The sequence below is a fragment of the Anomaloglossus baeobatrachus genome, chromosome 6 (assembly GCF_048569485.1).
Source record: "Anomaloglossus baeobatrachus isolate aAnoBae1 chromosome 6, aAnoBae1.hap1, whole genome shotgun sequence".
NCBI classification, from domain to species: Eukaryota; Metazoa; Chordata; class Amphibia; order Anura; family Aromobatidae; genus Anomaloglossus; species Anomaloglossus baeobatrachus.
This window is the reverse complement of record NC_134358.1, coordinates 34,975,090-34,990,247: the sequence shown is the minus strand read 5'-3', so window position 1 is coordinate 34,990,247 and position 15,158 is coordinate 34,975,090. Positions and strand designations below refer to the sequence as shown.

The following is a 15,158-nucleotide window of genomic DNA, read 5'->3' as shown; positions in this document are numbered from 1 at the left end:
GTACTTGTAACTAGTGATGAGTGGGCACTACCATGCTCGGGTGCTCAGTACTCGTAACTAGTGATGAGCAGGCACTACCATGCTCGGGTGCTCAGTACTGGTAACTAGTGATGAGCGGGCACTACCATGCTCGGGTGCTCGGTACTTGTAACTAGTGATGAGCGGGCACTACCATGCTCGGGTGCTCAGTACTGGTAACTAGTGATGAGCGGGCACTACCATGCTCAGGTGCTCAGTACTTGTAACTAGTGATGAGTGGGCACTACCATGCTCGGGTGCTCAGTACTCGTAACTAGTGATGAGCAGGCACTACCATGCTCGGGTGCTCAGTACTGGTAACTAGTGATGAGCGGACACTACCATGCTCGGGTGCTCAGTACTCGTAACTAATGATGAGTGAGCACTACCATGCTCAGGTGCTCAGTACTCGAAACGAGCAGGCAGGTGTTCGGATGCGCGTGGCTTGTGTATAATGGAAGTGAATGGGAAACTCGAGCATTTTTCCAGAAGATCTTCCCCATTGACTTCTATTATACTCGGGTACTGGAGTCGCACCCATCCGAGCATTAACTGCTCATTAGTTGCTTTTTCTCCCCATAAAGTGGACAATTCATTTAAGGGATTTGGAGAGCATTAAACACAAAGTTTGGACATTCACAGTGGCGACTGATAAGGGGGGGGGGGGGGGTCTGTACTTACCTTCCAGATTTTCAATCTTTTCTATGTTGTTCAAGGCTAAATTCAGATATTCCAGTTTCTTCAGTCGGCCGACGTTCTCTGCAATGTGAAATGGTGCGATCAGCGATTACAGGAACACGACAAACCAGGGACGAGGTGAGTGTGATAGAGTCTGCGCGTTACCGGGGATTTCAATGGAACGGTGCAAGGTAAGTGCAGTGGAAATAAATAATGCTGCCTCTGATTTGTTGGGTTCCCTGGATTGGAATGGCTATTACTGCCAGTCAGTGACATAACCAGCGCTAATCTGAAGTAATGGTACCGCTAAAGTGATTTTTCGATCTCTTCATGCAGTTTCCTTTAGTATGTGAAAAACAATGTCAGTCATCTTCCTTAATGAGGCAAGGAAAATAAATCGACAATATATATTATATATATATTACACTGTATAGTATACCTAGTGAGATTGACAGTCATCTTGTTCTTGTGTGTCTTCCATTTTCCAATAATTGCTCCAACAGTTGTTGTCTTCTCACCAAGCTGCTTGCCTATTGTCCCAGCCTTGTGCCGGTCTACAAATCTGTCCCTGGTGTCTTTAGGCTATGTTATGTGCCTATGTGTGTTTTGGTGCGTTTTTGGGCTCACAACTGCATGATTTTGCTTCCCCAGCAAAGCCTACGAGATTTCATTTTTGCTGTCCGCACACAACTTTTTTTTTTTAGCTGTGTTTTTGAGCTAAAATAAATAAATAAATAAATGGACATGTCAATTCTTTCCTGCGTTTTTCTCCCATGCGATGCATTGGAAAAACGCAGCAAAACGTGGTAAAAACGCAGCAAAACGTGGTAAAAATGCATGCGTTTTTTGTCGCAGGTGCGTTTTTTTTGCATTTTTGCGGCCAAAAATGCAGGAAGACGCAGCGTCAAAAAAACGCTGTGTGCGCACATGGCCTTAGACAGCTCTTTGGTCTTGGCCATGGTGGAGAGGTTGGAGTGTGGTTGAGTGTGTGGACAGGGGTCTTTAGGCTATGTGCGCACTTTGCGTTTTTTCATGCGTTTCTGCAGCATTTTAAACTGCAGTGTTTTAGTGCCAAAATGCATGCGTTTCGATTTTCGAGCAAAGTCTATGGAAATAGGGATTTCTTGTCCGCACTTTGCTGTTAAAAACGCAGCATTTCAGTTGCAGAAATTTTGGCAAAAACTCAGCGTTTAAAGAAGCAGCATGTCAATTGTTTTTGCCATTTTGGCAGCGTTTTGCTAACATTAGAGTCAATGAGAAGTTCCAAAACGCAATCAACATCAAAATTCTAGCATTTTTGCTTTTTTGATGCAGAAAGCATGCTTTTTGTACCAATTAAATGCATGCGTTTTTAACAAAATATTAATGGTATATGTCCCTTTACACACACACATAGTCCGACAATTAAATGTATGAAAATCAATAAATGAATGTAATTTTATGCATATTAGCACACACACAGTTGAAAAGGAGAAGGGGTATACCGAAATCGGGATCACCACAATATAAGTCAATAAATATTCAATTTTATTAACAAACAAACCCATGCACGAGACACATGTCTCCACACTAGAAAATGCTTAAAGACACACAGTGACACAAATTAAAAACATTTAAAAAGCCAAAGGCATAACATGTCCGCCAGGAACAAATTGCATAATCATGTGCATAATGATACAGTTATGGACACTCCAATTATTAATATACACGGCCCGTGTGCGGTTTACATAAATAAATATAATCTAAGGCGTTAATAGACACATATAAGCGCATATACAGAAACACCTGGGATATCGTAAGTATGACAACCTGCATAGGTGAAAAAGGCTTATGGATGATGGCATAAATCAAATTATGGGATAGAGACACTTATAATATATAAGCATAAGGCACCTATACTGCAGATACCGAATAATATGAGTCAAATGCTCTAACAACAGGGTACATACAGGTCCCTATCAATACATGATGATACTATAAGCCCAACATCCTAAAAAGCAACTAATATATACCTATGCTATGCTGATACAAATAACCAGGGTCCTGAATGCTGCACGCCACCAGATAGGTAAAGTGCAGTTAAATACTGCAACCGGACTACAAGCAGGCTATAAGCAAGTGCAAAGCCGGACCTACATCCAACAACCCATAAAGTATACAGCAACCATGCTGTTGGGGTGGATTAAGGAGTGACCACAAAGGGGGTTCCTGGCATAGACACCCCACGCGTATCGCCACGCACCCAGTGGCTTCCTCAGGGGAAAGAAGGCCTTCTGTATATTAATAATTGGAGTGTCCATAACTGTATCATTATGCACATGATTATGCAATTTGTTCCTGGCGGACATGTTATGCCTTTGGCTTTTTAAATGTTTTTAATTTGTGTCACTGTGTGTCTTTAAGCATTTTCTAGTGTGGAGACATGTGTCTCGTGCATGGGTTTGTTTGTTAATAAAATTGAATATTTATTGACTTATATTGTGGTGATCCCGATTTCGGTATACCCCTTCTCCTTTTTCTCATGTAATTTTGTATACCGGGAGATCCCACGGGGTAGTGCCCTTCCTCCCCCTTTTCTAGCACACACACAGTTATCATTTTAATAAAATAAGCCTTTTTTTATATGATGTTAATATCGATATTTGTTATCATTTTTTTTTATAGTGTTTGAATGTTTAAACTTTATTTAGCAGTGTATTTGTAGTCAAAACGCATCTGATTTTAAGCAGTGAAAAAGCATGTAAAACGTGGTAAAAACGCAAGTGTATTTATAGCGTTTTTGTGGTCAAAACCAAATGTGACAAAAACCATTTCTGCCAGAGAATGCGTTTAGAACTGCAACTACCTCAACACAAAGTGCGCACATAGCCTTATACAGGTAGCGGGGTCAAACAGGTGCAATTAATATAGGTAATGGGAGGGGGCGAGGGGGGAGAGGGAGAGAGGGGGGGGGAGAGGGGGGGAGAGGGCGAGGGGGGAGAGGGAGAGAGGGGGGGGAGGAGGGAGAGAGGGGGAGAGAGGGAGGAGAGGGAGGGGGAGAGAGGGAGAGAGGGGGGAGAGAGGGGGGAGAGAGGGGGGAGGGAGAAGGAGGGGGGGGAGAGGGAGAGAGGGAGAGAGGGGGGAGAGAGGGGGGAGGGGGAGAGAGAGGGGGGAGAGAGGGGGGGAGGGAGGGGGAGAGAGGGGGGAGGGAGGGAGAGAGGGGGGAGGGAGGGAGAGGGAGGGGGAGGGAGGGGGAGGGAGGGGGAGAGAGGGGGGAGAGAGAGGGGGAGAGAGAGGGGGAGAGAGGGGGAGAGAGGGGGAGAGAGGGAGGGGGAGATAGGGGGAGAGAGGGGGGAGGGAGGGGGAGAGAGGGGGGGGAGGGAGGGGGAGAGAGGGGGGAGGGAGGGGGAGAGAGGGAAGAGAGAGGGGGGAGAGAGGGGGAGAGAGGGAGGAGAGGGAGGGGGAGAGAGGGGGAGAGAGGGGGAGAGAGGGGGAGAGAGAGAGGGGGGAGAGAGGGGGAGAGAGGGGGAGAGAGGGGGAGAGAGGGGGAGAGAGGGGGAGAGAGGGGGAGAGAGGGGGAGAGGGGGGGAGGGAGGGGGAGAGAGGGGGGGAGGGAGGGGGAGAGAGGGGGGGAGGGAGGGGGAGAGAGGGGGGGGAGGGAGGGGGAGAGAGGGGGGGGAGGGAGGGGGAGAGAGGGGGGGAGGGAGGGGGAGAGAGGGGGGAGGGAGGGGGGAGGGAGGGGGAGGGAGGGGGAGAGAGGGGGGAGGGAGGGGGAGAGAGGGGGAGAGAGGGGGAGAGAGGGGGAGAGAGAGGGGGAGAGAGGGGGAGAGAGAGGGGGAGAGAGGGGGAGAGAGAGGGGGAGAGAGGGGGAGAGAGAGGGGGAGAGAGAGGGGGAGAGAGGGAGAGGGGGAGGGAGGGGGAGAGAGGGGGAGAGAGGGGGGAGAGGGAGGGGGAGAGGGAGGAGGAGAGGGAGGAGGAGAGAGGGGGAGAGAGGGGAGAGGGGGGGGAGGGAGGGGGAGAGAGGAGGGGGAGAGAGGGGGGGAGAGAGGGGGAGAGAGAGGGGGAGAGAGAGGGGGAGAGAGAGGGAGAGGGGGAGAGGGGGAGAGAGGGGGAGAGAGGGGGAGAGAGGGGGAGAGAGGGGGAGAGAGGGGGAAGAGGGGGGGAGAGAGGGGGAGAGAGGGGGAGAGAGGGGGAGGGAGGGGAGAGAGGGGGGAGAGAGGGGGAGAGAGAGGGGGAGAGAGGGGGAGAGAGAGGGGGAGAGAGGGGGAGAGAGAGGGGGAGAGAGAGGGGGAGAGAGGGAGAGGGGGAGGGAGGGGGAGAGAGGGGGAGAGAGGGGGGAGAGGGAGGGGGAGAGGGAGGAGGAGAGGGAGGAGGAGAGAGGGGGAGAGAGGGGAGAGGGGGGGGAGGGAGGGGGAGAGAGGAGGGGGAGAGAGGGGGGGAGAGAGGGGGGAGAGAGAGGGGGAGAGAGAGGGGGAGAGAGAGGGAGAGGGGGAGAGGGGGGAGAGAGGGGGAGAGAGGGGGAGAGAGGGGGAGAGAGGGGGAGAGAGGGGGAGAGAGGGGGGAGAGAGGGGGAGAGAGGGGGAGAGAGGGGGAGGGAGGGGGAGAGAGGGGGAGAGAGGGGGAGAGAGGGGGAGAGGGGGAGGGAGGGAGAGGGAGGGAGAGGGAGGGAGAGGGAGGGGGAGGGAGGGGGAGGGAGGGGGAGGGAGGGGGAGAGAGGGGGAGAGAGGGGGAGGGGGAGAGAGGGGGGGAGAGGGAGGGAGAGGGAGGGGGAGGGAGAGGGAGGGGGATAGGGAGGGAGAGGGAGGGAGAGGGAGGGGGAGAGGGAGGGAGAGGGAGGGAGAGGGGGAGAGAGAGGGGGAGAGGGAGGGGGAGAGAGAGGGGGAGAGGGAGGGGGAGAGAGAGGGGGAGAGGGAGAGGGGGAGAGGGAGAGGGGGAGAGGGAGAGGGGGGGAGAGGGGGAGAGGGAGAGGGGGAGAGGGAGAGGGGGAGAGGGAGAGGGGGAGAGGGAGAGGGGGAGAGGGAGGGGGGGAGAGGGAGGGGGGGGGGAGAGGGAGGGGGAGAGGGGGAGAGAGGGGGAGAGAGGGGGAGAGGGGGAGGGAGGGGGAGGGAGGGGGAGGGAGGGGGAGAGAGGGGGAGAGAGGGAGAGGGAGGGGGAGAGAGAGGGGGGAGAGAGAGGGGGAGAGAGAGGGGGAGAGAGGGGGAGAGAGAGAGGGGGGAGGGGGAGAGAGGGGGGGAGAGGGAGGGGGAGAGGGAGAGGGGGAGAGGGAGAGAGGGGGAGAGGGAGAGAGGGAGAGGGGGAGAGGGGGAGGGGGAGAGGGGGAGGGGGAGAGGGGGAGGGGGAGAGGGGGAGAGAGGGGAGGGGAAGAGAGGGGGAGGGGAAGAGGGGGAGAGAGAGGGGGAGAGGGAGAGGGGGAGAGGGAGAGGGGGAGAGGGAGAGGGGGAGAGGGGGAGGGGGAGAGGGGGAGGGGGAGAGGGGGAGTGAGGGGGAGGGGAAGAGGGGGAGAGAGGGGGAGGGGAAGTGGGGGAGAGAGGGGGAGGGGAAGAGGGGGAGAGAGGGGGAGAGAGGGGGAGGGGAAGAGAGGGAGAGAGGGGGAGGGGGAGGGAGGGGAGAGAGGGGGAGGGGGAGGGAGGGGAGAGAGGGGGAGGGGGAGGGAGGGGAAGAGAGGGGGAGGGGAAGAGGGGGAGTGGGAGAGGGGGAGTGGGAGAGGGGGAGAGAGGGGGAGTGGGAGAGAGAGAGAGAGAGGGGGAGGGGGAGAGGGAGGGGAGAGGGAGAGAGAAAAAAAAAGAAGAAGCCGAATCCAGATTGTGCACCCGGAATTCCAGGTACGGGTCAGACTCGGATATGCCGCTCAAACCGCGCGGATCCGGACTTTTTCGGGTCGTGTCCGCTTAACACTAGTTATGCAGAGTAGGAGAAAAAATAACAGGTCTGTGAGAGGCAGAATTCTTGCTGGTTGCTCGGTGATCAAACACTTATTTTATGCAATAAAATACAAATTAATTCTTTATAAATCATACAATGGGATTTTCTGGACTTGTTTTATTCTATTACAGTTGAAGTTACCTATGATAATAATTACAGACCTCTCCATTCTGTGTAGGGGGAAAACTTGCAAAATCGGTAGAGGATCAAATGCTTATTTTCCCCGCTGTGTATATACCACTTCTGTTTTATTTTTATACAGTGCCTGCCTAAAAATAAGCAGCACTCTAGAAAAAGGCCCATTAAAGGGCTATTCTTGGAGATGGGCGAATTGATTCTCAGGTAGCCCATGGCTGTCCAAACTGTGTCCTACCTGCCGCCGTCCCCGCCACCTCTTCTGATTTTGTAGGCCCGGTGTGAGGTCATCCTTGCATCACACACAACGTTGCCGTCATGCTTGGCCTACAAAATCAGAAAAGGTGTAAAGGCCGGTAGGGGGTATTTTGCGGGGCTCACATTTGGCTCCTGGGCCAGGGTCCTGTCAATCAATTCGCTCATCAAAAGCTGCTCTCATTATTAAAAGTTTTCATCTATCCAGGGGTGCAGCTTGCAGATCGGTGGGGGGTCCCAGCGATCCCTAGAATGGGGTAATGAAATCTCCAGGTGGGCCGGTGGTCAGTGATCAATCAGATATGAGCATTGAGCTCTTCTGTCCCCAACAGGCCCATAGAGGATGAATGAAGAGGTGGCCGATGCTCATTGACAGGACTTATTCTAGGGGTCCGACCACTGAGACCCCCCAATCTGTAAGATATTGGCGGTGATTAAAGGCATTTTCTCCTCTGGGTCTCTGAGCGGCTCCAGACTGGAGCATGTGCTGGGATCTGTAGTCCCACTGTACACCCACCGATTCTGGGGATCAGGTTGTTCTGCAGGTAGAGGATCTTCAGCTCTCTGCACCATTGCTCCAGGTGCTCGATCCGCTCCAGATCCTGCTGGTGAAGGGAGATCTCCTCCAAGGAAAAGATCTCACAGTTGTTGTGTTCGGCTCGTCTTCTGATCAAGTCTTCTGTTACTGGGAAAGAGACGCGAGAAACAGGAGCCAATCATCACCTGCGCCTGCATCACCTGCGCCTGCATCACCTGCGCCTGCATCACCTGGCTGCGCCTCTCCCTCATGCTTTACACTGCAGCTCTGCCTGAGACAAGCAGATTCTAAAAGACAAATTCCCGTTCTGATCGGACCAATACAATATCACCCGCCTCATCAGAGGCTGCTTCTGTCCCTCATGCTTTATACTGCAGCTCTGCCCGAAACAAGCAGACTGTACACATGTCCTCATCCTGAAAGGATCTATACAATATCCCCCTCATCAGAGGCCGCTTCCCTCCCTCATGCTTTACACTGCATCTCTGCCTGAAAAAAGCAGACTTTAAAAAACAAGGCCCCGTCCTGAGTGGACAATACAATACCCCCCTCCTCAGAGGCTGTGTCTCTCCTTCATGCTTTACACTGCAGCTCTGCCGGACACAAGCAGACTGTACACAACAAGTCCCCGTCCAGAAAGAACCTATACAATATCCCCCTCATCAGAGGCCACTTCCTCTCCCTCATGCTTTACACTGCAGCTCTGCCTGAGAAAAGCAGACTGTAAAAAACAAGGCCCCATCCTGAGTGGACAATACAATATAAACATCATCATCAGAGGCCGCTTTCCTCCCTCATGCTTTACACTGCAGCTCTGCCTGAGAAAAGGAGACTGTAAAAAACAAGGCCCCGTCCTCAGTGGACAATACAATATCCCCCTCCTCAGAGGCTATGTCTCTCCTTTATGCTTTTACACTGCAGCTCTGCCGGACACAAGCAGACTGTACACAACAAGTCCCCATTATGAAAGGTCCTATACAATATCCCCCTCATCAGAGGCCGCTTCTCTCCCTCATGCTTTACACTGCAGCTCTGCCTGAGAATAGCAGACTGTAAAAAACAAGGCCCCGTCCTGAGTGGACAATACAATATCCACATCCTCATCAGAGGCCAATTATCTCCCTCATGCTTTACCGTCACACATAACGAGATCGCTAGCGAGATCGCAGCTGAGTCACCGTTTGGTGACGCAGTAGTGATCCCGTTAGCGATCTCGTTATGTGTGACACCTACCAGTGATCAGGCCCCTGCTGTGAGATCGCTAGTCATTGCAGAATGGTCCAGGTCATTTTCTTCAAAGGCGATGTCCTGCTGGGCAGCACACATCGCTGTGTTTGACACTGTGTGACTGGGTCACAGTGACTGCTGAGATCGTTATACAGGTCGCTGCATCGCTGGTAAGATCTGACTGTGACATCTCACCTGCGACCTCTCAGAGACTTACCAGTGATCCCTATCAGGTCGCATCGTTTTCGGGATCGCTGGTAAGTCGTTGTGTGTGACTGGGCCTTTACACTGCAGCTCTGCTGGGCACAAGCAGACTGTGCAGACAATGCAATATCCCCCTCATCAGAGCCTGCTTCCCTCCCTCATGCTTTACACTGCAGCTCTGCCTGAGAAAAGCAGACTGTAGTTCCCGTCCTGAGTGGACAATACAATATCCCCCTCCTCAGAGGCTGCGTCTCTCCTTCATGCTTTACACTGCAGCTCTGCCAGACACAAGCAGATTGTACACAACAAGTCCCCATTATGAAAGGTCCTATACAATATCTCTCTCCTAATCACAGGCTGCTTCTCTCCCTCATGCTTTACACTGCAGCACTGCTGGACACAAGCAGACTCTAAAGAAGTAACTAAAAAATGTTTTTTGTTTTTTTTTTCACTTTACATTTTTTTTTCTCACATTCCTGTAAATTATCCCAAATGAACAAATAAAAAAACAGGCAAAAAAAACCCCACCAAAAATGAAATTAAAAAAATGCAATAATGAATGAGGTTACTAGGGACATACTAAAAAGAATGATGAAAAGGAATAAATAAAAAGAATGAAGATAATAACTTATTAGGTGTATATTATGTAGATGTATAAAAGGATTCTTGGGCAAGTTAGACATGGAATGATTATGAAATATCTGTAGATAATAGGAGAATGAATGCATATGGCATATAACCAGGTGTATATTATGTTACCTGAGCATTATAGGTGTGGAATGAACATGAAATATATGTAGATAATAGGAAAATGAACGCATATGGCATATAACCAGGTGTATATTATGTTACCTGAGCATTATAGGTGTGGAATGATCATGAAATATCTGTAGATAATAGGAGAATGAATGCATATGGCATATAACCAGGTGTATATTATGTTACCTGAGCATTATAGGTGTGGAATGATTATAAAATATCTGTAGATAATAGGAGAATGAATGCATATGGTATATAACCAGGTGTATATTATGTTACCTGAGCATTATAGGTGTGGAATGATCATGAAATATCTGTAGATAATAGGAGAATGAAGGCATATGCCATATAACCAGGTGTATATTATGTTACCTGAGCATTATAGGTGTGGAATGATCATGAAATATCTGTAGATAATAGGAGAATGAATGCATATTCCATATAACCAGGTGTATATTATGTTACCTGAGCATTATAGGTGTGGAATGACTATGAAATATCTGTAGATAATACGAAAATGAATGCATATGGCATACAACCAGGTGTATATTATGTTACCTGAGCAAAATAGGTGTGGAATGATCATGAAATATCTGTAGATAATAGGAGAATGATCGGCTGCAGGAAGTGAGGAAAAGGTGAGTATAAACGTTTGTTTTTTTTTCTCTATGCTATAGGATACAGGCCATATACCAGGATGGTATATGAGCACGATGGGGGCATACAGCAAATGGGAGTATATGAGCAGGAGGGATGGGGGGTATATGAATAGGATGGGGTATATGAACAGGATGGGGGTATATGAACAGGATGGGGGTATATGAACAGGATGGGAGTATATGAGCAGGACGGATGGGGGGTATATGAGCAGGATGGGGGGTATATGAGCAGGATGGGGGGTATATGAGAAGGATGGGGGGTATATGAACAGGATGGGAGTATATGAGCAGGATGGATGGGGGGTATATGAACAGGATGGGGGTATATGAACAGGATGGGAGTATATGAGCAGGATGGATGGGGGTATATGAACAGGATGGGGGTATATGAACAGGATGGGAGTATATGAGCAGGATGGGGGAAAATGAACAGGATGGGGGAATATGAACAGGATGGGGGAATATGAGCGTGATGCTGGTATATAAGCAGGATGGGGGTATATGAGCAAAATGGGGGTTTATAGCAGGATCATATACAAGGCAGGAGGATCATTACCAGGATGGGGTACCTTAGTAGAGAATTTGGGGACATTACCCCCATAACAGTGTCAGCAGCAAATCCTCGCCCCATAACAGTGTGTCATGACCACATTTTTTTGCTTAAAGTTTTATTTTCCTCCTCTAAAACCAGGGTGCGTCTTATAGTCCGGTGCGTCTTATAGTCCAAAAATACGGTATATGCCATATGCGTTCATTTTCCTAATATCTACAGATATTTCATGATCATTCCACACCTATAATGCTCAGGTAACATAATATACACCTGGTTATATGCCATATGCATTCATTCTATTATTATCTACAGATATTTCATGTTCATTCCATGTCTAACTTGCCCAAGAAACCTTTTATACATCTACATAATATACACCTAATAAGTTATTACCCTCATTCTTTTTATTTATTCCTTTTCATCATTCTTTTTAGTATGTCCCAGGTTACTACCTCCCGGCACCCACCAGTGATGTGAATGGAGGCACTGGGTAACGCGTGGACGCGCAGGGAGCGCTGCTGGCTGTGGAACTACAAGTCCCAGCGTGCCTCTGCAGGGGACAACCTTCCCTGGAACTTGTGGGTCACCCGCATGTGCAGAGACATAACAGATAGAAACAAACATAGGAGGCCACTCACTGAGCACCATTGCCGCAGATGGACGGAGACGCCTCCACTCCGGTGTGTACGGTCAGCAATAACAGGAAGACGCGGCCCTGTAGCCATGACAACGAGAAGAGGACGGCGGGAGAGACGGACCAAAAAGCCTCAACACTGCAGAACATAGAATATCACTGGTTATGCTGAGAAGCTCCAGCAGAGGGCGCGCAACACGCGCTAAGCAGTAAAGCAAGATGTGATTAATTACCTCTGGTTTTTGCGACATTTCCAATTTCAGGACCCTGTGAAAGTCTTGGAGGACCACTATGGTCAAATTTCACCCCTTTCCACTTCCCAAAATGTCACTGTTGATTTTTTCTCTTCACCTTCTGAGAAATATAGCATTTTTAGTTTTTGCTCGCTGTGTTGGGATTTGATTTTTGTGCGTCCCAGGCCGTGTTTTATCCCATCACCATTCTGGGGTCCGAACGATGTTCTTACCTCTTTTTTTCTTTTTTTGGGAGACGAAATTAGCAAAAAAATGTTTTAACATTTTTATCTTTTATTAGTTGTAACAGTTGTGCCTGGAGAGATACCAAATATTTTTTTATTATTTTTAATTATTAATTTTTACATTTTTAATTGTTTTTACCTGAAACATGGGACCTTATGTCGGACCCCCGGCTGCCATGACAGAGCCAAGCTCCCTGCTGTCATGTACATACCTTTCCCCATTTCCAGTGATTGACAGCGGCATATAAGAGGTTAATCTATTGCCGATTGGCGCGAGCGTTAGATCGTAGCAGATAGACCCAGGCGCCGGCTGTATAGCACAGACTGATCCCCTGACATAAGTTCAGTGTTCACATCTGCCACACGGTAGTGCGGATGCTGCACGTTGTGGTCCGGTAAGAGAAGTCCTATCCCCCGGTGTTGTGCCCCCCTGGTTCGCCGGGTGCTATAAAGGTGTTTGTGGTCTTGGGGTAAGCACAGCATATCCATACACCAACATCACCGGAACAAGGGGAGACCTACGGGACTCTTGGAAAAGTGGTAAATCCTCAGAGCAATGCAAAACCACGAGGAAAGCAACACTTCCAGAAGGCTTCTTGTCCATGACATTGGCTCCATCATCGGATAGATCCCGACACCCAAACACACATTGATGCGGCACGGTCTGAAGAGGGCACGTCTAGGGGCAGTCTGAAGGGGGCACTCCTGTGGGACACATTCTGAAGGGGGCACTCCCGTGGGGCACGGTCTGATGGGGGCATTCATATGAGGCACAGTCTCAAGGGGGCATTTCTACGGGGCATGCTTTGAAGGGGGCGCTCCTATGAGGCACAGTCTGAAAGGGGCACTCCTATGGGACCCGGTCTGAATGGGGTGCTTTTGTGGGGTACGGTTTGAAGGGGACACTCCAGTGGGGCAAAAAACTGAAGGGGACACTCCTATGGAGCACGGTCTGAAGGGGGCACTCCTATGGTGCACAGTGGAAAGGGCGCACTCCTCTTGGGCACAGTCTGCAGGGGGCACTCCTGTGGGACACGGTCTGAAGGGGGCACTTCTACTGGGGCATGATCTGAAGGGGGCACTCCTACTGGGGCATGATCTGAAGGGGGCACTCCTATGGAGCACAGTCTGAAGGGGGCACTCCTATGGAGCACAGTCTGAAGGGGGCACTCCTATGGAGCACAGTCTGAAGGGGGCACTCCTATGGAGCACAGTCTGAAGGGGGCACTCCTATGGAGCACAGTCTGAAGGGGGCACTCCTATTGAGCACAGTCTGAAGGGGGTACTCCTATGGAGCACGGTCTGAAGAAGATGCTCCTGTGGGGCACAACCTGAAGGGGGCACTCCTATGGAGCACAGTCTGAAGGGGGCACTCCTATAGAGCACAGTCTGAAGGGGGCATTCCTATTGAGCACAGTCTGAAGGGGGCACTCCTATGGAGCACAGTCTGAAGGGGGCACTCCTATGGAGCACAGTCTGAAGGGGGCACTCCTATTGAGCACAGTCTGAAGGGGGTACTCCTATGGAGCAAGGTCCGAAGAAGATGCTCCTGTGGGGCACAACCTGAAGGGGGCACTCCTATGGGGCACAGTCTTAAAGGAGCACTCCTATAGGGCATGGTCTGAAGGGGTTACTCCAAAGAGGCACGGTCTGAATAAGGCACTCCTACGGGGAACGGTCTGAATGGAGCACTCTTACGGGGAACGGTCTGAATGGGGCACTCATACGGGGCACGGTCTGAAGGGGGCACTCCTGTGGGGCACGGTCTGAAGGGGTCACTCCTATGGGGCACAATCTAAAGGGATCACTCCTATCGGACACATGAAGGGGGCACTCCAATGGGACACATTCTGAAGGGGGCACACCTATGGGACACATTCTTCATGGGGCGCTTCATGCACGACAGTCATTCAACTCCCAGGGGTTGCCGGAATAATGGCACCCATGGTATTATCCATCTTCAGAGGGAATTTTACCCTTTGGCGCACTTAGGGAATGCGCAGAAGGGACAGAGTCAGTGCGGAGAGATCTGCAGTCCCCAATTTGCACAGTTTACATTCCGGATTTCCTGCACGTTCCTTACATTTCAAATCGTGGACCAGAAGTTTTGGCCGATGCCTTTTCTGAAATAAAATTGGCACCAAATAGTCGGCTTCTCAGGGTTTTCTATACGAGCCCAGCACCACGGTGTCATAAAGCAGAATATTGGACCGGAGGCGCACGCACAGTTTTCTGAAAGATTTTTGCAGAGTGGATCTGCCCTTAAACAAAAAAAAAATGCTCAGAAACACTTGAAACACTTGTGTTATTGCTTTCACGCTGCGGTTCCGGCTTTTATATGTGTTTTTATGCTTCTAATTAAAAGTGCAATAAGAAAACGCTTCAGGAAATTAAAAACTGAAAAACAAAACTGTGAGGCCCCATTCACTATTTGGTCAGTCAGCTATCTGCACACACAGTTTTTTTAGGTCAAAAACTAAGGCCAAATTCACACATTGAGTTTCTGGTGAGTTTTTTTAGCTCAGTATTTGTAGAACATGGGCATCACTTCTGCATTTTTTCACACTCCTGGTTTTGGTTTACAAATACTGGAGGTAAAAACTCACCAAATACTCAATGTATGAACGTTGCCTTAGTTTATGACCTCCTCAAAAATCTCTTTGTGCACATACCTGCGCCCACCGAGGGGCTGTGTGCACATAACTGCGCCCACCGAGGGGCTGTGTGCACATAACTGCGCCCACCGAGGGGCTGTGTGCACATAACTGAGCCCACTGAGGGGCTGTGTGCACATACCTGCGCCCACCGAGGGGCTGTGTGCCCATACCTGCGCACACCGAGGGGCTGTGTGCACATACCTGCGCCCACCGAGGGGCTGTGTGCACATAACTGCGCCCACCGAGGGGCTGTGTGCACATAACTGCGCCCACCGAGGGGCTGTGTGCACATACCTGAGCCCACCGAGGGGCTGTGTGCACATACCTGCGCCCACCGAGGGGCTGTGTGCACATACCTGCGCCCACCGAGGGGCTGTGTGCACATACCTGCGTACACCGAGGGGCTGTGTGCACATACCTGCGTACACCGAGGGGCTGTGTGCACATACCTGTGCACATACC

General features: G+C 50.6%; 1 protein-coding gene across 3 annotated transcripts in view; it reads right to left on the bottom strand.

Moving 5' to 3' along the window:
- Positions 1–11,652, bottom strand: part of DNAAF11 (dynein axonemal assembly factor 11) — a 98,610-nt gene extending 86,958 nt beyond the window's left edge. For all 3 annotated transcript variants that reach the window (XM_075352854.1, XM_075352853.1, XM_075352855.1), the window contains exons 1-3: positions 11,566–11,652; positions 7,505–7,672; positions 700–777 (exon numbers count right to left, since the gene is read on the bottom strand). In XM_075352854.1, coding sequence (XP_075208969.1) covers positions 700–777; positions 7,505–7,672; positions 11,566–11,575 — 256 coding nt within the window. In that variant the 5' untranslated portion in view covers positions 11,576–11,652. The remainder of the gene's footprint in view (positions 1–699; positions 778–7,504; positions 7,673–11,565) is intronic.
- Positions 11,653–15,158: the final 3,506 nt, after the last annotated feature.